The 23,512-nt window shown below is 42.6% G+C and overlaps 1 protein-coding gene across 3 annotated transcripts in view; it reads left to right on the top strand.

Moving 5' to 3' along the window:
* Positions 1-23,512, top strand: part of PLXDC2 (plexin domain containing 2) — a 263,873-nt gene that overhangs the window by 146,234 nt on the left and 94,127 nt on the right. For all 3 annotated transcript variants that reach the window (XR_014161530.1, XM_081882173.1, XM_081882174.1), the window contains exon 4: positions 2,947-3,016. Coding sequence is in view for 2 of the 3 variants with exons in the window: in XM_081882173.1 (XP_081738299.1) it covers positions 2,947-3,016 (70 nt within the window). In the remaining variant the exon portion in view is untranslated. The remainder of the gene's footprint in view (positions 1-2,946; positions 3,017-23,512) is intronic.

Raw genomic sequence — 23,512 nt, 5'->3', positions numbered from 1 at the left:
GGTGGAGGTCAGTAGCTGGAAACCTTCCCAACACCATGGTAGGAAGGGCTTCCGCCCTTGCTGATCCACCTTCAGCAATGAGAGCAGTAAGAGAAAAGGAGTGTGTGCTTCAGGAACAGAAAGAGGGAAACTACAGCAGCCCTGGAGCTGGCATATTTACTGGGACCAGTGGGAGGGAAATTGTTTGTTCAGTTTACATCCCACCTATACTCCAAGGAGCTCAAGGTTTCGTACATAATTCTTTCTCTTCTCCCTGCCATATGAGGTAGGTTTGGCTGAGGAACTGTGACTGGTCCAAGGTCACCTAGTGAGTTTCATGGTGGAGTGGGACTAAAACTCTGGTCTCCCAGGTCCTAGTCTGACACTCTAACTGGAACACACAACACTGGGAAGGAAGGAAGGAAGGAAGGAAGGAAGGAAGGAAGGAAGGAAGGAATCCATCTTTTGTTTGGTTTCTCCACCAGAGGACCCCCCCCCCAAACTCCATAGGATTGTACATTAAATATGGTCAGAATACCTACAGACCAGAAGAATTGCTTGCTAAAGGTGTAAAGGGAACTGCTGTACTGCCAGTAACATGGATTCATGTCTTATTTTCCTTTTTTCTGCCCACTTTGCCACCAATCCTGACATGATTTACATCACTTTTTATTTTGCTTTAATCCTACCAAGACTGCTCTGGGACCAGATAAGCCCTCAAATTGGCTTTTCCAATGGTAATATTCCATGTTACTTGTTAAATACTGATAAGCAGTGAAAAGATATAAAATAACCAGATTGGAGAATATATTTCAATTAGTATAAATCTTGTATCTTGGAAGTTCCTCCTGCAACCCCCTCCTTGGGATGATCTGTTTATAAAATGGAATTAGATCTTCCAGTTCTAAACAAGATATGTGTAAATAAACCCTATCAAATTCTGGCTTCTAATGAAAAAGAAGAAGAAATCTAATTTGAAGCTGCTGTAAATATTCAGTGATTAATTTCATACCAAATAAGTCATTAAAAATACCTGATAGATGGAGAAACTAATCCTTTCTGGAGAGATGGGGAAAACCAATTAAATCTGAGGTAATATGAAAGTTAAAATGAGACAGACATAAGCTTAGTTAGAAAAAAAAATTTTTTGAAAGATTTTTAAACATGGCCAATTGCTTGGAGTGAATGGAATGTGCAACGTTATTTGGAAGAAGCAGAGGAGCTGTCTTATACTGAGTCAGATCATTGGTCCATTGAGCCCTACACTGTGTTGTCTATATTTACTTGCGACAGCTGTCCAGGATTTCAGACCCAGGATCTCCCAACCCTACCTGGAGATGCCAGGGATTGAACCGGGAACTGGGTGCATTCTCTGCCACTGAGCTACAGCCCTTCCGCTCTGTCCTGTTACCCCTTTTTGTGCTATTCCAATGTGATCCGGAAATGAAGATTATTTTTATTTGAAATTTGCAAAACAACATCATCACTTCCCAGATATTTGACAGGTGCTGCCAGTTTTTTTAATTTCATTTTTAACTTTAATGCCACCAATGTGCATGGTGAGCTAACCTAGACTGTTGCCCCCACCACAAGTCTAATGAAGTCAAATTTAGCCAATTGAAGTATAATAAAATCTCTCACCCGCAGCACTCAGGACAGCGGTTCTCAACCTGTGGGTCCCCAGATGTTGTTGGACTACAACTCCCATCATCTCTGAGCTCTGGCCTTGCTAGCAAGGGGTGATTAAAGTTGTAGTTCAACAACATCTGGGGACCCACAGGTTGAGGAAGGCTGACTCAGGAGCTGCTGAACTCCTCCTTCTACCTCTCTTGCTCACCCACCCGTGAGTCTTCAACCATCTATTGGGAGCCATGAGAAAAGTATATTTACCAGTACAACTAATTTGCTGCCATAGGAGGCCCAAGAGAAAGGCTTTCCATGAGAAACTATATTTCCCAGTGCTTCTGGCACCTGACTTGCTATCATAGCAGCACCAATGGGAGAACCTACCTTCCTTCCTTCCTTCCTTCCTTCCTTCCTTCCTTCCTTCCTTCTCCTGCCGCCAGTGTTGCAGCAGTGGCAACAAGGTAAGCAGTGCAGTTGAGCATGAGTTGGAGACTCATAGGAAGGGAAAAGCTTCTGAGTTCTTCTCCCAGTTAGAATCTAGGCCAGTTTGGGAGACATTAATAGCAAATTATGAAGCCTGGCAATATAGTGGCAAAATGCTGCTGCTTCTACAGTGCTACAGTTGAAGAGAATGGCCTCCTTGTGCTCTTTCCCAAGAAGAATATACCATACCAGCAGAAAGAGAGAGCATGGCTGCAAAGTGTGCCTTTGTGCCTGGCATAGGACACTGGCAACAGAAGTGTGTCCAAAGCTCGGCTTCTGAAAAGCTGCCCCCTGCTGCTTTCCTTCCATAAAGCTGTGAGCTATTCCACAGCTGATGCTTCTTCTAGGCAGCCTCTTCACTGCTTTCCTCTGCACAATTCAGCAGCCATGCTGGTGGCAACACACAGGCTATGTAATGACAGTGTCCATTGCAGCCAACTCCTTCCTATGTGTGTCGGTGGGATTTACTGACAAGACAAGCCCTCTTCAGGCATAGTACATGGTCCAAAATGCAGTGAAAGGGGCTATGCATTTAGCCCAACCCCTAAAGCCATTCGGCTTCTCCTGCCCCTCTGTGTTGACCAGGGCTTCTGATGTGGGAGGTTTTCTATATGCGTGATTTAGAACTCTTGGCAATTAGGGTTCCCTACATGCTCCCTATATTAGTTTCCAAGCTTTATCTGGTATGCAGAATTGTTTCCACTTTTGATTCCAAATTGAGGATGGCATAAGGCTACTGTAAAAAAAAAAAAAAAAAACACCCTTACGGCAAAAGCAGCAGTGAATGGGTTTAAAGTGAATGGGGTCTCTACTATTCCTTACATTATTGATTTTCTTTTCTGGTGTTGTTCCTTGCAGAGAGTGAATCTATCGTTCGATTTTCCATTTTATGGCCATTTCCTACGTGAAATTACTGTGGCAACTGGGGGTAAGTGGCTTTCTACCCGTTTCACTTTTGAATAATCTGACAAGAGTTTCAGATGTTTTAAAGCAGGTTTCTTGAGAGAGAGAGAGAGAGAGAGAGAGAGAGAGAATGAGAGAATTACGGTAGAGCTTGAAATATCCAAAATTGGGTAGGCCAGATCACCAGTTCATTCAAATTCACCCTGTCCTCTGTGTCAGCAAACTGGTATAAATAGTGCTTACCATGGATCAAAAATTTTTATTAACATTTTAAATAAATGTCTTCTCTCTACACCTTTCCTGACCCCTCACTATTAGATGCATGGTGGGAGAGAGGGAAAGGGAGTTGCTGACCTATAAAGGCCGTGTGGTCATATCACACACTTCATTTTTCACCATTTCATGATTTGCAACTACTGTATATAGATGATTGTTAACATGTTGAAAACTGCCTTGAGAGGTTTAACCCTAAAAGGCGTATAAATATATTAAAGTGAATAAATTTAATTATAGGAAGACTTTGACCTCTTCATTCACTTTTACATATGAACAACAATCCATCAAGCCACTTAGAAATGCATCAGTTACACTGCTAATTGGCTAAGAGTTTGCTGTGAATGGTTGATCAATTGACAAGTGTTTCAGTTCTGAAATGGCTGCTGCGTAGGGTCAAAGTAGACATGGAACTAAGCACAGAACTTGCATTTATTTATTTATTTTTAAAGAAACTATTAATTGTAGGTGCAGGATGACAGTTTTCATTGGGTTCTATGCATGAGGGAGGAGATTACCCATTTGCTCCCCTGCTGCAGCTAAAGAAAATCCTCCTAGGGCTTAGAGACAGGAGGGAGGTTATGCACTTGCTAGTAAGATTCTTTTAATGACACAGCAGCATGTGATTTGCTTTGAACCATGTCTAGTTTGCCCCATAGAAGACTGTGTTTTGTGTAGGCTGCTACGGCTTTTCTGCCGCTTCTGCAATGAGAATTGCTCTTCTACCATTAAAATAAAAGTTGCACAAACAACTCCTTGTTACCAAAGCAGGACACCCACCTGTACGGAAAGATACGTGGGGTGCCATTATGTATGGCCATCTTTGAAAAGGAATAGGGGAGGGGAGAGGATTTCAAATCTGAGCTTTGTCATTTAGCTCTTTTAAAATGGAGGAGTAGAGAGGGAAAAGAGGTGTTTCTGTAACAGAAAGGGAATGGCTAACAACAGACCTAGGAAGGGATAATGCTGGGGTTGTGTGCTTTTAATTCATGGCAAGGTTAGTAATGGAGGGAAGAGGTTGATGTATGGGGCGGGGGGGGGGGAAGGATGGCATAGATACTTAGGAATGAAAGAGATAAAAGTGTCTGGCACTCCTTCGCTCAACCAGACACGCAAACTCTCGAGATGATGAGATAGGTAGGCATCACCAACCAAATATAGAAAAAGAAATATCCTGTATTATTCTACTGTTTGTCCAAGAAAAAAGAAGAAACCTTTCTCAACCTTTCTCAATGTTCTGAGGGCATCCTATGCAATCCCCAGCATGTGTTCACGGAGATTACTTCCTGCACTTTCTCACTTGTGCAAACCATAGTTTGTTGTTACATCAGAATTGAGTAAATGATGGTTCGCCTCTAAACCAGCATTGGAATCTCTCTTAGAGCATAATTTCCAATTGTGCTCTGGAGGCAAACCATAGCCCTATTAACTAACAAACACACACCCCTCAATGCAATTGCTATCGCATGCAAAGGTAAAGGTAAAAGACCCCTGGATGGTTAAGTCCAATCAAAGACAACTATGGGGTGTAGCGCTCATCTCACCTCAGGCCGAGCGAGCCAGTGTTTTTCCACAGACAGCTTTCCAGGTCATTTGGTCAGCATGACTAAACTACTTCTGGTGCAGCAGAACACTGTGACAGAAGCCAGAGTGCATGGAAACACCATTCACCTTCCTGCGGAAGCGGTACCTATTTATCTACTTGCACTGGTGTGCTTTCTAACTGCTAGGTTGGCAGAAGCTGGGACAGAGCAATGGGAGCTCACTCTGTCGCACGGATTCAAACCGCCAACCTTCTGATCGGCAAGCCCAAGAAGCTCAGTGGTTTAGACCACAGCGTTCCCTATTTGTATGCAGAACAGGAAGAAGGACTGCATGTCCCCATTGCTCTTCCTGCAGACCCCTCATGTTGGAGGTCAAATGTCTGCAGCAGGGAGCCTGCTCTGCTGGAAGATCAGGGTTCTTAATTGTGTGGGGAGCCTACCCACAGAGAGCAGATTCTCCACTGCAGACATTCAGTCTCAGTCATGTGGGAGGCTGTGGGGATATGGGAAAAGGTAGTAATGATGGGCTCTCTCCTCTTTTCCCCTGCTCTCCCATCAGGCAATGGTATTCATTTTGGGGGAGTGGAGGAGAGAACAAGTGACTATGGTTTATGTTTTGTGAAACACACACATAAAGGAAAACTGTGCTTTTAGTGCAGGCATGTCCAAAGTCCGTTTCGGGGGACTAATCCGGCCCACCGGTTGAATTAATCTGGCCCACGTGGCAGTATATGTCCTGGGATAAAATTCCAAAAAAAGCTCAGCAACTTTAATCCTAAAAAAAGGTCAGCAACTTCATGTTCACTTCATCAAATCTGGCCCTCTTTGAAAAAAAGTTTGGGAACCCCTGCTTTAGTGAATCAATAAGGGATGATGATGATTTAGTCACTTTACTCATAAAAATGACCCAAAATGACGTGGCATGCCGGGGAGTAAAAGAGGGAACATTCAAATCTGAGGCATCACAACGGTTTTGTCAGTGGCTATGTGTGACAGTGTGAACCAAGCCATTACTTGTTTTTTGACGACTTCAAATTTTTATTATGTCAACAAAGAGTTTGTTGCTTCTCCTTTAAGGGGCTCAAATGATGCATTCTCCTTAAATATCACAGTGCTAAATTGCAAGGAGCTCCATCATATCTATAACAGATCAAGAAAGCCAAATCTTGTTTTTTACCATCCATACAACATTTGCATTTCACTACCAAGCAGTCTTGAATGATGATTTTTGACCCTCAATTAATATGAGAGAGAGAGAAAAAGAGAGAGAAACTCACATGGGTTGGCTTGAGCAATTAGCATATCCTTTCCCTCAGTCCATGTTTTACCAAGGTTACTTGATTCATGTCTGTGAGGTAAATCAGTTTGCACTGCCATTATTAGTATAATTAATCAAATCCTGTTCTTCTAGAGGTGGATATCTGTCATGGGGGAATTCCTGTGTATGCTAATTCTGGTACCTAGGAAACCACGAGAGGCCTTCCAGCTCTCTGATGATAGAAAGTCTTCCTGACAGAACATTTCAGATGTTTTCATTTAGGAGAGAAGAATATAGCATTGGCAATGGGCTTAGAAGTCAGGTGTGGGATTGGGTTGTCAGAGTAGCGGCAAAGATAATGAAAAGCAGCAAGAATATAGGGCAGTGTATAGCGTGTTCGGGACGTGGGTGGCGCTGTGGGTTAAACCACAGAGCCTAGGACTTGCCGATCAGAAGGTCGGCGGTTCGAATCCCTGCAACAGGGTGAGCTCCCGTTGCTCGGTCCCAGCTTCTGCCAACCTAGCGGTTCGAAAGCACGTCAAAGTGCAAGTAGATAAATAGGTACCACTTCCGCAGGAAGGTGAATGGTGTTTCCGTGCGCTGCTCTGGTTTCCCAGAAGCAGCTTAGTCATGCTGGCCACATGACCCGGAAGCTGTACACCGGCTCCCTCGGCCAATAAAGCAAGATGAGCGCTGCAACCCCAGAGTCGGTCACGACTGGACCTGATGGTCAGGGGTCCCTTTTCCTTTACCTTTATAGCGTGTTCACATGCCCCCCTCTCAATAACACTTTTTAAAGCTAAATTGGACCATCAAATCTAATCTTGCATTAAACAGGAGTAGCACTTTTCAAATGTAAGAGGCTAGTGAACCTAAGCAATTGTTTTGGAGAAGGTGTGTCTGAATATTGTCTTATGACAGGGACCTGTGGTTCTCCAGTAGTTGTAGGACTCCAGTACCCATCAGCCCCAGACATTATGGTAAATGGTCAGGAACGATGGGATCCTTCCCCAAACTGGTACCCTCTGGAAGTTTCGGCCTAAAACTCTCATCAGCTGCATGCTGGTTGGGGCTGAAGGGTATGTAGTTCAAACCATCTGAAGGGTACCAGGTTGGGGAAGTCTGGTTTAAAATGTGTACAGGGCAATTCTTTATCTGAAGATGTGGGGTTTTCACTTATTTTTATTTTTATTCTTGTTCTTTCTATACCTGTAGATCTCAAAGCGGTTCACAACATAAAATTGCAACATAAATGACATAAACTGCACAATAAAAACCAAAAACAAAGGCAACCCAGTAATCCCCCTTCCCACAACACATTTTAAAGGGTGTTAGATGTCATTAAGCCAAAGGCCTGCTTAAAGAAAAGTTTTCTCCTGGCACCTAAAGATATATAATGAAGGCGCCAGACAAACCTCCCTGAGGAGGGCGTTCCACAAACAGGGAGCCATTGCAGAAAAGGCCTGTTCTCATGTTGCCACCCTCTGGACCTCATGTGGAAGAGACACGAAGAAGGCCCTCAGAGAATGATCTCAGGGTCTTGGTAGGTTCATATGGAGGTAAACAGTCCTTGAGCTATTGTGGTCCTGAACCTTTTTAAGGCTACCTCTAAAAATTAATTGATTCACTCTTCTTATGTTTACATATGAGAGGAAAAAACAAAAGAAATGAGCCTAATCTTTCATTTTAGTGTTTGCATGTATATATCACAACAGGGATAATCTTAGAAGATGCTTGTCCTATTTTCTCTCTCACAGGAGGAAATTCTTACAACAATATGGATTTTGCAAGTTGCAGTTTATATTATTATTATTATTATTATTATTATTAAAATGCCAGATTAATTGAGGGCACCTTTTGAGTTGATCAAAATGTTTTAGTCATCTGATTAATCACTTCAGTGTTGTAGTCGTAACTCTTTGATTAGATCCCGCAAATTGTTTTGAAACACCTTGCCTAATGTATTCTCCTGCCTGCCTGATAAAGGAAAGAAGTGTTATGATATTGGCAAACCGTGGGTGGCATTTTTCTGTCATATGGGCTGAGAGTACCTCTTATGGGGGAAAAGCACTAGGATGGCTGGACATAATCAACAAACATTTGCAAGATTGAAATGAACTGTCAGGAAGAATAAAGGGCTTTCCCACTTTCTATTTCATTATTAACCATTTTGCAGTCATCTTAGATCTTAAAGGTCATTTGCACTTAACAGAAACTCTCTTCACTTATTACCTACTTTGGAAACAGAATGAAGGCTGGCCTTTCAGCAAAGGCAGATTTGTCGCCACACACCCCTGCAGCTGCCTCCAAGGATTATATTTAGATGCCTACATTATTGCTGTTTTCTCAACAAACACATCTGCAGCATTATTAGGTTAGGAAAAAGAGGTTGGGGATGGACTGCCAATATCCTGATGCAAAATGTAGCTCGTGACTTTAAGGGGGGGTACTGTATCCTTTCCCCCTTCTCCCTTTGCCAAATAGCTTCTTTTGGTATTCCTGCTCATCGCTTGTTTGTTTGTTTGTTTATAAATTTGTTTATTTATTTGATACTTTTTTTACATTTATATCCCACCTGTCATCCAGGAAACTCAAGGTGACTTGTAATTAAAAACAACCAAAAGCTAGAGCTATTATTATTATTATTATTATTATTATTATTATTATTATTATTAGTTTGAAATCTCTTTACATTATTCAAATTATTTTGACATCACCTCTGGGAGGACAGACTTAACTCCATATTGAGATGGAGAGATGGCTTGCCTTAGCGAGACTGTTGTGCAGTTTGAACTGTGGATTCCTCAAAACCAAGCTGGATATTTCCATAGGACAGTGGTACCTCAGGTTACATACGCTTCAGGTTACAGACTCTGCTAACCCAGAAATAGTGCTTCAGGTTAAGAACTTTGCTTCAGGATGAGAACAGAAATTGTGCTCCGGCGGCACGGCAGCAGTGGGAGGCCCCATTAGCTAAAGTGGTGCTTCAGGTTAAGAACAGTTTCAGGTTAAGAACGGACCTTCGGAACGAATTAAGTACTTACTTTACTTTATCAAACCTTTATTAGGCATTATGCAAATAAAACCATAAAAGAGAGAATAACATATAAAAACCTTGAAATGTATATAAAAAAGGCAGCAGATGGCTACATACATATATATATATATACATATAAAATCGGTGGTTTTCCTTGTTAACCTGCTCCTTGGAGGACTGCTGCCAAAAACTCAGCTACCCCCGCCGTTACCCTTTGGTCAGCGTCGGATAGGTAAAGTCCCACACATTTACCTTGCTGGGGTTCCAGACCACCCGAAAGAGGGGACAGCACGCGTTGACGGATCGTACTGTGCAATGGGCAATGAAAGAGAATATGCTCTACAGTGTCCGGGACATTCATAGAGCATCTGCAGAATCTCTTGTTTCTAGGAACGTTTTGATATCTTCCCCTGACAAATGCTGAGGGAAAAACATTTAAACGGGCCAGCATAAAAGCCCTACGTTGGGCTGGGATTATTAATTTAGTGACGTAATTGGCTCTACTATCTAAGATATTTAAATCATAGAATGTGGGGGAGCAAATTTTGTTTACAGCTGCCATAATATTTTGTCTCTCGACATCCTTTAGTCTAGTTAGGATATTATGAAAAATGTACTGCTCATTAGAATTGTACAGGGGCTCCAGCTCGATGCCTAAAGATTCAATCTTTTTTTCGAGGTGCTGATACCATCTTGATTTATAGGAGTCTTTGAGCAAATCAGCGAGCAGACTTGATGGAGGGCAGCGAAAGTGGCAGCATAACCAGTACTTTATTGAGGTGGACCATGCCCAATATTCCAGTGTGTGTATGCCTATTTCTGCACACATTGTTTCATATTTGATCACAGCTGGGAGTCCAAGAATACGTCTCAAAAAGCTGGAATGAATTTTTTTTAAATCACTGTTATATGCTTGGACCCATAGCGGGATTCCATAAAGTAACTGGGATTGCACTTTTGTTTGAAATATCTGAGTGGCCGCAGGAATAAATTGATTACCTATCTGATAGTAAAAACGGGCAACTGCTGATGAGGTGCACTTTGCCTGTTTTATGGCATTTGTGCGATGGGTTACCCACTCTAGATTGCTCTGGAATAAGATTCCCAGATACCTATGGGTTTTCACTTGTTGGATTTCTTGCCCTCTCATTTTCCATTTCTCTAATTTCCAACCATTCGAGAAGACCAAAATTTTTGTCTTCTCATAATTTATAGAGAGTTTGTTACATTCGCAGTAAAGGATCAGTGAGGATATAAGACGTTTCAGACCCAGGCTCGTTAATGATAGTAGGACAGCATCGTCTGCGTATAATGAGAGAGGAACTGGCTTCTGATTAAGTTTAGGGGCATGTGATTCTATTTTTTGAAGGTAGTCTGGCAAGTCTGATAGGAATAAGTTAAATAGAAAGGGGGCAAGAATACACCCTTGTTTTACCCCTTTCGAGTTTGGGATATCTGATGAAAGGTGACCTTTGGTGTTAAGTTTGACTTGACAGGTATTAGAAGAGTGTAGATTTTGCATTAGAATCAATAAGCGCTGATCAATTTTTAATTCTGCGAGTTTCCTCCACAACTTTGGGCGGTCAATTGAGTCGAATGCACCACGAAAATCTACAAAAGCAGCGTATATCTTAGATTGCCTTTGGGATCTGTATTTTTCAACCAGATGCATGAGTGTAAGACAGTGGTCTAGTGTAGAGCAACCTTTGGAGAAACCTATTTGTTCTTTCCCTGGGAGGTTTAGATTTTTCATCCAGGTAAGGAGTTTAGATAAGAGGTGCTTAGCGTAGATTTTCCCTATCACTGATAGTAGGCTTATCGGTCTATAATTCCTTGGTTCTTTTGGGTCGCCATTTTTAAAGATTGGAATAATTATTGATCTTAACCATATCTCAGGTATGATCCCGTATTTATCTATAAGAGTAAACAGTTGAGCTAAGGGTTCTGCCCACCAATCTATATAGGTCTTAAATAATTCTATTGGTAGACCGTCTGGCCCTGGAGATTTCCCCGATTTAAAATTTTTAACTATCTCTCTAATTTCCTCTTCCTCTACCCTTGGCCACTCCTGGAGTTTATTTATTTAGAATTAAGTACTTAACCCGAGGTACCACTGTAGAGCTGCAGCAAAGCGTTCTTTGAAAATGTTCTCTTCAGCTCTGTTTATAATGCTCAGGCTGTGAGTGCCATGGCTTATGTAGCCTAAACACCACTGTTCACACATAAGAAGGGATGTATTAGCAATGGGGGGTGGGGGGGTAACTGAAAGTATGCAGAAATACCAGACTTTTTTTAAAAAAAAGAAAAGTAATAAAAGGGGAGGGACTCAAAACGAAAAATGTACCAGTGAGCATGGAATGCTGACTGTGAATGGAAATACAGGGAGGGGAAATCAAACCGAGTGGTTGCCATAATGAACAACAGCATTCTGTGCTGCCACATTTTGTTGCAGGAATGCCTCTTATAATTCGTGGATTTCAAGACATCATGCTTTACTGAAATTCAGAAAGGGGTTTCCATTCCAGTTACTGTAAATAATTGTATGCTGACTACAGCTTTAAAAAGCATTGGAGCCTATCCCGGTCATCAGTTCTGAAAAATCCAAAAGATAGTTCATGAAGTCATTCGTCTGTCTCCTGCTCAAGTTTAAGGGCTGAACTGGAAGCACCAGCCTAAATCCCTGTTTTGTGGGAAGACAAAGCAGGCTCTAGATGAGTAGCTTCTCGATAATAAACCCCACGAGGAAGCAAATCAAAGATAGTCCCTTTGTTGGGAAGTGAGCAGAGAGATTCTTAAGGAGATAGTGAGTGGGAGGTTCTCATTATACTGGCTACGAAAGATCCGAAAGATCCGTGGAAAACCCCTTAACCTTTTAAAGCCCTCAAGGAATGTCTTTAGTTTCGGAGGGCAATAAATACAAAAGAGGTTTTGGCACTGCCCTCCCCCAGTCCATTACCCAAATGTGATGGGTCTGTAGCATCGCCTACACTCCATATGTTTTGTGAGGTTTCCATAGTAACGCAGCTGAAAATTGACAAACGAGACCCCGTCTGATCAAAACAGTGTCTTGCCCGGCAGGTAAAGATTAAAGCAGATTTTTTAAGAAAACAAACACCCCTCCCAGCATAACCGTTATCAACGTTCTGCAGATACTTTGTGTAATGCAGCCACTGAACTAACTTTATAAATAACACAAACGGAAACCTCCAGCATGTCTCTATACGCTTCTTCATGCTCTGGTTTCCCCAGCTGTACAATTTAGCTGAAATTGCTGTGCCCTGCAATGATGATAACCTGTGTATAGTCTGTGCTCATAGACTATGAAAACTTTGTACCAATGTAACCCAAATTCCATTGCAAAAAAGGCTGAAGTTTGCAGCTTGCCTAAACCTGGAATCCTATGCACCTGTGTCTGGTCCACTGAACAGGCAATAAGAATTTCTTATGCATAAGCATCTACAGTTCTCAGCCAGCATTTGCTGTAATTAAACAATTCTGCACTGATTTGCTGGCATTTGCATAATTCTGGCCCGGCTAGTCCTGGACAAGAGCTGTGCACTAGTATTATGCAGCCCCCTTGGGAAGTTTGCTAAATACTCCAGCTTTTCAGATGCCACCAGGTGTTTCCCCACATACTTCCGAGGCTGCAATCCTATTTTTTTTAATTAAAAAAAAATGCTGGAAAGTACCCCTCTTTGAGCACAGTGGGACACACTTCTGGGGGAAGAAAGAGGAAGAAAGCTGAGTTTCTCAGGATGGTTGGTTTTGCACCCAGGAGCCATATTCATAGTTGTGGAATTGCAGACTGTTCAAAATTCCTTTCATAGCAGAAGGACAAAAAAAATATGAATGTGGCACAACTAAGTTTATAACTGCTAACCACTACAGTAGGGAAACTGGCGCTCTAGAGGATGTTAGACTACAACTCCCATCATTCTCCCATTAGCCATGCTGGCTGAGGTTGGTGGAAGTTGGAGTCCAGTAACATTCAGAGAGCCACAAGTTCCCTTTCCCTGCCATACAGTGTCCCACAAAGCAAATCCTTCCATGTTTCCACACCTATGCACTTTCCCCTATTGCTTCCCCCATTATAGAGATGTTGGGGAATGGAAGTTTCTTTCTGCTTCTATTCTCCCTTTTTTTAATGCATGCAGCAGTCCTAGGGCATAGACTGATGGCACCTGATTAAGAAATCTTGCCAGACTTAAAGGTAAAGGTACCCCTGCCCGTCAGGGCCAGTCGTGACCGACTCTAGGGTTGCACGCTCATCTCGCTCAAGAGGCTGGGAGCCGGCGCTGTCCAAAGACACTTCCGGGTCACGTGGCCAGCGTGATGAAGCTGCATCTGGCGAGCCAGCACCAGCGCCGCACACGGAAACACCATTTACCTTCCCGCTAGAAAGCAGTCCCTATTTATCTACTTGCACTTAGGGGTGCTTTCGAACTGCTAGGTGGGCAGGAGCTGGGACTGAACGACGGGAGCTCACCCCGTTGTGCGGGGATTTGAACCGCCGATCTTTTGATCAGCAAGTCCTAGGCACTGTGGTTTAACCCACAGCGCCACCCGCGGTCCCGACTTAAGTCCCTTGCCAGACTTAAGCAGGTCTAAATCTTATCAGTGCATGGAGGTGCATGTCTGGGGATCTTGACTATTTTTACACACTAGCAACACATCCTCTAGAATTCTATCCATGATATTTTATCTGCACTATGGGAATGAAATTCAGGAACCAAAAAGTCGAATTGAAAAATACGACTTTCGAGCCATCTGGCCCCAAAATGGCAACTAGACATTCCCTTTTGGCGATTATAACCCTGGGTTAAGAAACCATTTGGCACCTAGCTTACGTATCCAAGTTTCTAACACTGATCCCCAGCCAGTACATGCCCAGCATTAGGCAAAAGGATGCAGGGGATGGCTTGGCCCATTATTTGTGTTAGCATCTGGGGGGTAGGGTTGACCCACACATTCATGCACAGTAAGTTCCATTATGTGAGACCATAGTTCAGTGATGAGAACAGACCTAATTACCTTATATCAAGTCAGACAGCTGTCCCCTTTTGCTCAGAAAGGTAACCATCAGAACACAATCTTCAGTGTGGATATATTGGGCAGTAGCATATATAGACATCTGCCTAATACTGAGTTAAATCATTCATCCATGTAGTTCGGTACTGTCTACACCAAAAGTGGCTAACTCCCAGTTCAGGGGCCTGATCTAGGCTCCCAAACACATTTTTCTGGCCCCAGAAAAATTGCACCAATTTTAGCTGTGGTTGCAATGAAACCTGCATTTGCCTTCGTTACTAAGCCAAACCATGGCTTAACTCCAGGTAGCGTAGCCACAGCAGGACTGGGCAGGAGTGAAGTGGCTGCAATTTTCACTCTGGTTGACCCACCGGATTGCACATTCTTGCTTGGCCAAGGTTTGGCTTTGCGTTACGTACGAATAAGTCCTGTAAATGGATATATGGTAGGCTTTTTTCACTCACTCAGAGGCTTTGCTTCATTCTCTAAAAAAGAGGAAGGAGAAAAGATGGAGCCTGGACCTCGATGACTGTTTGGTTGTAGAAAAACTGACTCCGTAGCTCAAAGCCACGCAGTATCTCTTTTCTGTGGATATTTGCTGGATTTCGTTTTGAAGAAAAACACACTGCTTTATTGAAAAGGCCTGCTTTGTACCTTGTTCTGAATAAAACTGGGAAGCTTCAGGTTTGTTAATTTGTTTTTGTTGTTGTTGTTGTTTTTTCAGAAATGTTCACATCTGGGGTCTTGTTTGCTGAGATACGAGTGCCCACTTGTGTAGAAACAGCAGAGGTTTCTGAACATTAAATTAAAATAACAGAGAAGGTAATATCAGAATAGCACACACATTCCCTAATTAACTTGTGGGCATGACTGAGAAAATAACATGTCACACTGTGTGAAGTTCAGTTTTAAACAAACTAAAGCCACAGGAGAAGCTTAATTAGAAGAGGAACTCCTTTAAATGCCTAGTGAAAGCCAGCAAACACTGAATGAGCGGGAGGAGAGAGAGAAGAAAAGAGAGGAGACCTTTTTAGAAGAGAACGTATTTGTGTATTTATTTATATAAAATGCACAATTTATTTTAGAAGAGAACTAAATTATTTAATTTGTTTATCAAATTTGTATCCCAGCCCTCCTCTATGGAATTCATTTTATCTTGAGATAAAGTTGTCCTTTTTATATGTTTTTCATGCATTCATTCATTGTGCGTAGTTTGGGGCTGCGGCATTGCATTAGCGGTTTCCACCCCTAATCACTGTAAGATCTTAAAAGAGTACTGGGACACGAGTGGCGCTGTGGTCTAAACCACTGAGCCTCTTGGGCTTGCTGGTTGTAAGGTCAGCAGTTCAAATCCCTGCGACGGGGTGAGCTTCCATTGCTCTGTCCCAGCTTCTGTCAACCTAGCAGTTTGAAAGCATACCAGTGCAAGCAGATAAATAGGTACCACTACGGCGGGAAGTGGTGTTTCCGTGCGCTCTGATTTCCGTCATGGTGTCACATTGCCCCAGATGTGGTTTAGTCATGCTGGTCACATGACCTGGAAAGCTTCCTCAGCCTGAAAGCGAGATGAGCGCAGTACCCCATAGTCACCTTTGACTGGACTTTATCATCCGGGGTCCTTTACCTTTACTCTAGTTCTATCATTTGATTGTAGCTGTGGCAGCAGGATCAGAGATTTATTTTTATTTATGTATTAAATTTATATACCGCCCTTCATCAAAAGATCACCAAGTGCTGGTTCACAAGATAAAAACACAAATAAAACATTAAAACAGAAACAATAAAACAACCCCCCCCCCAAAAAAAAACACATTTAAAAGGCTGTAGAATATTAATCAGCCAAAGGCCTGGTTGAAGAGGAACGTTTTTGCCTGGCGCCTAAGCATATATAAGGAAGGTGATTGGATGAGCCTTCCTGGGGAGAGCATTCCACAAACGGGGAGCCACTGCAGAAAAGGCCCATTCTCGTGTTGCCCCCCCTCTGGACCTTACAGGCAGGAGACACATGAAGAAGCGCCTCAGAGGATGAATGCCGAGTCCAGCTTGGTTTATATGGGGAGACATAGGTCTTGAGTGTAAAAATGTGTGACTTCGTAAATGGATACAGTGGTACCTTGGTTTATGAACTTAATCTGTTCCTGAATCCATTCTTAAACTGAGGCGCACTTTCCCTAATGAGGCCTCCTGCCGCCTGTGCCCTTCCACCATTCGGTTTCCGTTCTTAGACCGAGGTAAAGTTCCCAAACTGGAACACTACTTCCAGTTTTACAGAGTTCGTAAACCGAAGTGTTCGTAAACAGGACTGTTCTTAAACTGAGGTACCACTGTATTATTATTTTTAGATAGGAAAATATCAGTATATGACATAAGCAAACAGTATTCCTAAACTAAGTGGTAGAACACGAGACTCTTAATTTGAAGGTTGTGGGTTTGACCCCCACTTTGGGCAAAAACTTCCTGCATTGCAGGGGGGTTGATTGGATGACCTTCAGGGTCCCTTCCAAAGCTGTGTTTCTATTCTATGATTCTATTCTGTCACTCAGTGCTACTCTGGATGCTGCATCTCCAATTCCCTAACTTTGAATGTCATTGGGATTCAAGCTGTTTTATGGTCAAGGACCTGTCAGAACCTTTGTTGCAACATCTGGGAAGAATTTGGAGCATTAATTAAAATGGGCTTTGCTGTGAATACCATTTCCAAATCAGCAGGCATCCCAGTGTCATTTACAGTTAATTCTGCAGCATTTATCCTGTACATTTTTAGAAAGTAGTGGAATAGGTAAATTCTGCAATGTAACCATTTTGTTGTTACTTGCTGGTAGTAGTAGAAGTCTTCTTTTCTCTTCTTCTTCTCTTTGGTGATCACTCATAGCTGAGTAAGATTGTCTTCCATAAACATGGTTTTAACAATGAGTGTAAGTGACTGTGGAGGCCAATTCTGGATCCACATGTCCTTCCACAGTGGAGACATTGGTTTCCAGGCGGGAGTTGATCACGGTGTGGATTTGCCAAGCGTGCCTTCCTCTTAGCATGTTTCTCCCTTGCGTCCTGAGTTCGAGTGTCTTCAAAGTCCATGACACCTTTGGTAAAGGCTGTTCTCCAACTGGAGTGATCGCAGGCCAGTGTTTCTCGGTTGTCAGTGTTTATACTACATTTTTAAAAGATTTGCCTTGAGACAGTCTTTAAACCTCTTTTGTTGACTACCAGCATTACGCTTTCCACTTTTAAGTTTGGAATAGAGCAGTTGCTTTGGAAGAAGATCATCAGGCATCTGCACAACATGACCAGTCCAACAAAGTTGATGTTGTAGAAGTAATAATTGCTGATGTTGATGATGCTTGGTTTGTTGTTGTTTTTTAAAGCCCTAATAGAATCCTTACAAAATACCCATTTACTCAGCAGAAAGTTTCACTGAGTTCAATGGTATTTACTCCTAAGGAGATGCATTGCAGCCAAGAGAGAAGCGGCGCAGGGAGAGGAGCTGGGGCTCGTAAGAGGCAAGAGAAGGAGGGACCAGTCTCGCTCCCTTTCCCAATCAGTAGCGGACCTTGGTGCCTAAAATTTCAGTTGCACCCGGTGATGCCCAAATCTGGTGCATGCCTCTGCTTCTTGCCTTCATAATAATGGTGGCACCTGTTGCGCCGCCCCAGAAACCCTGCACTCAGTGCCACAGCACCAGTCACATTCCCCTTGTCCCTGCTTGCAAAAACCAGGATTTGCGGGACATAGTGAGAAACCACGATTGATTCACAGATTCCATGGCAGTCCCGGTGGAATTGGGGCAGTTGGCGGGAATGGAGTAGACAACAACAACAAAAGTAAATACAGACACCTGAGGTTTAAGATCTTATTTACTTCTGGGTAAACTAGAAAAGGCTTCCATATTAGTAGGAAATCTTCAGGATTAGCATTGGCTCATTGTTGATTGATTTCTTGTGAGTGCATGCTCATATTGTGGAGCTGATGCTCATAACCATTGATTCACTGAAAGAATATAGATGTACACACGTATGTATGTATGTATGTGCAGGTTTTAAAAAAAAGATTTTCCAATCTGACATCTAGTTTTGTTTTCCGCTTTAGTTTTCATATACTTGTTTTGAATTAAGGCTTTTGAATTCATTGATCATTTCCAGCAGATATGTGAAAAGTACTCATCTTACCACTGGCTTCCCTGCTCAGAGTATCTTCTGATTTATGAATGTGATCGATGAATCGATCTATTTATTGTCTGTGTGTCAGTTCTGAATGCGTCCATTCATAAAAACCCATCCTTTTTTATATCAATGAGTGAGCTGAATTTGTACCAAAATTCATAATTAAATGTGTAGTTTATCACAAAACATGTAATTAAATAACATATTTTAACTCAATGTACACATTTCTAAATGTATTTTATCCTATAATTTTGTGATTTATTACAGTACTTTCCTCCCCAGCCATATCTCAATATTCAGAGTGTGTGAAATTCAAAGGATAATTATGTTCCAATCCATGTATTCATTTATAAAATGCAAATTAGATCATTTCCCTTAAAAATGCAGTTTGAACAAAATTCCCTTCCATGCCTGCTTATTAATGTTTTTTTCTGGGTTTAAGTACTGTCCACTAAGGACAGGTACAGCATCTGTAAGTTTTGCCCCTTGTAGACCTAATTGAAGCTTTAGTAAAGTAATTTAAATTGGAGACAAGGCACAAGAGGGCTAAACAATTCCTTCACCACTTCCCAGAGCGGCTTCCTCCATAAAATTAGCAACCCACGCAGCTGCTTTGAAATAAAAATATAAACCCACATAGACTCCCCCTTCCTTGTCACGTCTAGTTGAACCCTAATAACCTTGAAAACTGTCTCCTTAACATTATCATCTAAAAAAGTGAAGTCTCTTATGTCCAAACATTTTTCCATACAGAAAATAGAATGCTTTCACCTGTGGCCTGAAATGTTGTGGTGAGAGGACTTAAGGGTTTGGGAAATCATTGCAGAACAGCCAGGGCATATAAATGTAGGTAGCTTGCCATTTCATTCCTAGTGAGCAATTGGGTACTACAATACCCCCGACACACTTTCCTTTCTATCTCCACAGACAAAAGAGCTAGAGGCTTGATTTCAAAATGAACATTCACTTCCACCATATATGCCCCCCAATACTGTCAAGTAACTTGGGCTATCCTTAGCTTTATACCAGGCAGAATTATCCATCTAACCAAGTATTGTCTACTCTGATAAACAGAGTCTAAGGCAGAGGTTTTTTCCATCACCTGCTACCTGAACTTTTTTGTATGTAGAGATGCTGAGGAATGAACCTGGAACCTTCTGCATACAAATCATGTGCTTTGCTGCTCATCTATCACCTCCCTCAAATCAACAAACTTGTTTATAAATAAATAAACCCAGTAGGTTTCTACATAGTTGAGATTAAATATTTGCTTCTGAATTCCAAGAATGCAACAAGTTCTCAACAGATGTCAAATACCTTATTCGTTTGGACCAAGCAACCCTAATTCAAGGGCCTTCAGGTTTACGGCAGTTGTTAAAGAGAGGGGAGCAGATGCTCCCATATCAGGCATGGCCAAACTTGGCCCTCCTGTTTTGGGACTACAATTCCCATCATCCCTAACCACTGGTCCTATTAGCTAGGGATGATGGGAGTTGTAGTCCCAAAACAGCTGGAGGGCCAAGTTTGGCCATGCCTGCCATAGATGCTTAGGACTGTAAATGTCATCATGACCCACCCTTTAAACCAGGCCAAATATTGATTTAATGGCTTGAAAGGGAGACAGGATACAACAGGCTTCCTCAGCCTCGGCCCTCCAGATGTTTTTGGTCTACAACTCCCATGATCCCTAACTAGCAGGACCAGTGGTCACGGATGATGGGAATTGTAGTCTCAAAACATCTGGAGGGTCAAGTTTGAGGAAGCCTCGGTTAGAATCAGTTAACGGATTAGAGTAGGAGAGAAGAAGCCACAATTCCCAGCTTACCGCATCACCATGTCAGCCAGTTGCTGGTTCTTCAGCTTGGACTGGGCCTCTCCTTTCCTCTCCTCCCTGAAGCCATTAGAAGGAACTGCCTTGTGAGCTGGAGAGGAAGAAGCAGACAGGTGAAGCAATCTGTCATTATCACTACCCCATTAAACAGGCCATTTCAAGATGGCATGCACTTTCTACTGTTCTCTTCTAAGCTATTATTCTTATTAATCTTGTGTGAGCTGCCCTGTGGGGGACTTTGCTGCATAAGGAGTAGTGTAAAAAGGCATTAACTTACTAAAAGAGAAAAAGCAACTTGTCCATACATGAAGGTCTTCGGATGAGGCCTTTTTCCAAGTTCTCTCTGTGGGAGAGGAGCCTTATGCATCCACGATGCAGAATACCTTTTTAGTGGTGGTGCCACAGCTTTGAAATAACCTCTCAAAGGAAGCAAAAGGTAAAGGGACCCCTGACCATTAGGGGTTGCAGCGCTCATCTCGCTTTATTGGCCGAGGGAGCCAGCGTACAGTTTCCAGGTCATGTGGCCAGCATGACTAAGCCGCTTCTGGCGAACCAGAGCAACGCACGGAAACGCCGTTTACCTTCCCGCCGGAGCGGTACCTATTTATCTACTTGCACTTTGATGTGCTTTCGAACTGCTAGGTTGGCAGGAGCAGGGACCAACCAACGGGAGCTCACCCCGTTGCGGGGATTTGAACCACCGACCTTCTGATCTGCAAGTCCTAGGCTCTGTGGTTTAACCCACAGTGCCACCCGCGGCCCCTCAAAGGAAGTAAGGCTGTATTATTTTCAGTACCAGGTTAAAGTGTTTCTTTTTCATGTTTCCATTTTTTTAAAAAAAAACTATTAAACTGTCTTAGTTTATTGAATAGTTTTGGTTTATTATTTCTCCAATATTGTTACTATATTATACATTGAGGGGTGGTTTTTTTGTATTTGAATGAATATTTTCTTGCGTCAGCCATCGGCCATAGCAATAAAACAACAATACAATATACAAAGAATAGAAATAAAAAGTCAATTATATAAAATACATTTTGGGGTTTTGAATCTATAGTCAAATGGTGGATCTTACTCTGATTGCCCCAGCTAAAAACCTTGCAACCTTTGCTGTCACCTGCTCATCTTGCTTGATCTGCCAAGAGAAAGGACACTATGGCAGTGGTTGGGCGACCCAGAATGGACAATAAAAGAGGGGTGATAATCTCATTCCTCAAGTCTTTATAAAGAGTACAAGCCAAAAGGGCATGCGCCACCGATTCGGGACTGCCATCTCCACAGGGACATAAGCGTTTTTCATGTGGAATCTGTTGGAATCGTCCCTCAAGTACAGCCGAGGGCAATACATTCAGTCTTGCGAGAGTAAAAGTGCGTCTATATTTTAGAATGGTATTTGGTATTGTATTGATATTAGATTTTCATGCACACCACCTCGGAACTGATGCTTTGGATGAAGTCTCAGTTTAGAAATTTTCAAAATAACATAATGGCAGTGTTAGGCTGCACCGTGGCAGATCAGTGAATAGATTCTGAGGTGCGCGCTCATCCCTGAAAAGCTTTCTGTGTTCATTAAAGTAAGCCAATCTTAGTGTGTACATTGATTTGTGTTCCCCGTTGAAAAAAAGGGGGCATGAATCTTTGAACTTCCAACTGGGTGCATCGAGTAGCTGTGGCACTGAATATATGTAATGGTGCAAATGTTTTGGGCTGGTGTATAAAGCGCACGCAAGGGATGCGGGTGGCGCTGTGGGTTAAACCACAGAGCCTAGGACTTGCCGATCAGAAGGTCAGTGGTTCGAATCCCTATGACGCGGTGAGCTCCCATTGCTCGGTCCCTGCTCCTGCCAACCTAGCAGTTCGAAAACACGTCAAAGTGCAAGTAGATAAATAGGTACTGCTCCAATGGGAAGGTAAACAGCGTTTCCGTGCACAGCTCTGGTTCGCCAGAAGCGGCTTAGTCATGTTGGCCTTATGACCCGGAAGCTGTATGCCGGTTCCCTCAGCCAATAAAGCGAGATGAGCGCTGCAACCCCAGAGTTGGCCACGACTGGACCTAATGGTCAGGGGTCCCTTTACCTTTTTTATAAAGCCACAGCCAGCCCTACCGAAAGGCATAGTAAGGCAGCCTATTCTGGGCATCATATTGTTTTCTTTTTCTTTTATATCGATGCATTTTAACTCCCAAGGAAGCGGCACTTGTGCGGTTCTCTGCCTCAGGTGCCCAAGTAACTTGGCGAGTCTTGGGTAGTGTGTGCCTTCAAAGTTGGCGAGAGGAGATCCACTTGCTGTTCTGCCTCAGGAGCTACAAAATGTCAGCCCTGATAGAGCAATCTTTTGATACACAGACCAATTCCAATTTCAAAAGGCTGAATGAAGCAGGCTTTAAGGGGGGCGGGGGAAGAAGTGGCAAGAAGCAACAACTAAAGAAAGAGCAATAAACATAAATAGAGAGAAGAAAAATCTCTTATTGAGAGAAATCTGTTGCTGGTGTGCTGTGAGCAGTAAGCAGTTTCTCAGCACTAATAGTGAGCATTAAAGAGAGGCAGTGTGATGGACTAAACATTTTTCTCCTTGATGGTTTTGTGAGGGAAGAGCAAACACCACATATCTTCTGAACGATACCATTCTGTTTATGCCCTCATGTGTCCCTTCTCTCATTTCCCAGCCTGCACTGTCTTTTTCTCTGTTCACTTAGCTAGGTGTCGTCATGTTTTTAAAAAAGACACACTTCCAGTGTCAGTCACACTGTGGGCCAGCCACACACTGACAAACAGGCTAAATGTTGAAGGCTTTTGGTGGCTGACTTTACAAAACGAGAATGGAGAGTTATGGCCTGAACTTTTATTGATTTTCATTTAAGTACAGTGCACAGAAGATTATGTTATGGGCTCTGTAATTCCAAGCAAGAAAGCTTTTTTCTCCTCTTTTTCCACTCTGTGAAAATAGATAAGGAGGAGACCTAGGGAAGATGCATCTTAAGCCATCAGAAATGCTTCATCTCTGCTAAGTTGCTTTGAGAAAAATAAGCCACTGAAAAGTTTGGGGAGGGGGCGGCATGAGTTGTAGTGTCTGTCACTATTGGCAACTGTGTAATTTTGTTTTGTAGGCCATTTGCTAATTTTGATAGAATTATTTTCAAAGATAGAAAGCAACATGGAACGGTCAGGCTCCAGAGTGAGAAATGAGAATACAATAGGAAAGGAGAAAGTGGTTTTAAAATATAAGGGGCCTCTGACAATTTATATTTCCTGACACAAAAATTGTAGATAAGGGGGGTGATGGCTGGGAGGCCTCTTGTACAACAGCAGCCACCAGAATAACATTTTCTGTAAACGGAGGTTTAGAAAAACATGGTGTGTGTAGCTTTTTTTTCTTTCTGGGAGGGAAGCAGTA

This window comes from Podarcis erhardii (assembly GCF_964252035.2).
Source record: "Podarcis erhardii genome assembly, chromosome: 12".
NCBI classification, from domain to species: Eukaryota; Metazoa; Chordata; class Lepidosauria; order Squamata; family Lacertidae; genus Podarcis; species Podarcis erhardii.
This window is presented reverse-complemented; position numbering and strand designations above follow the sequence as displayed.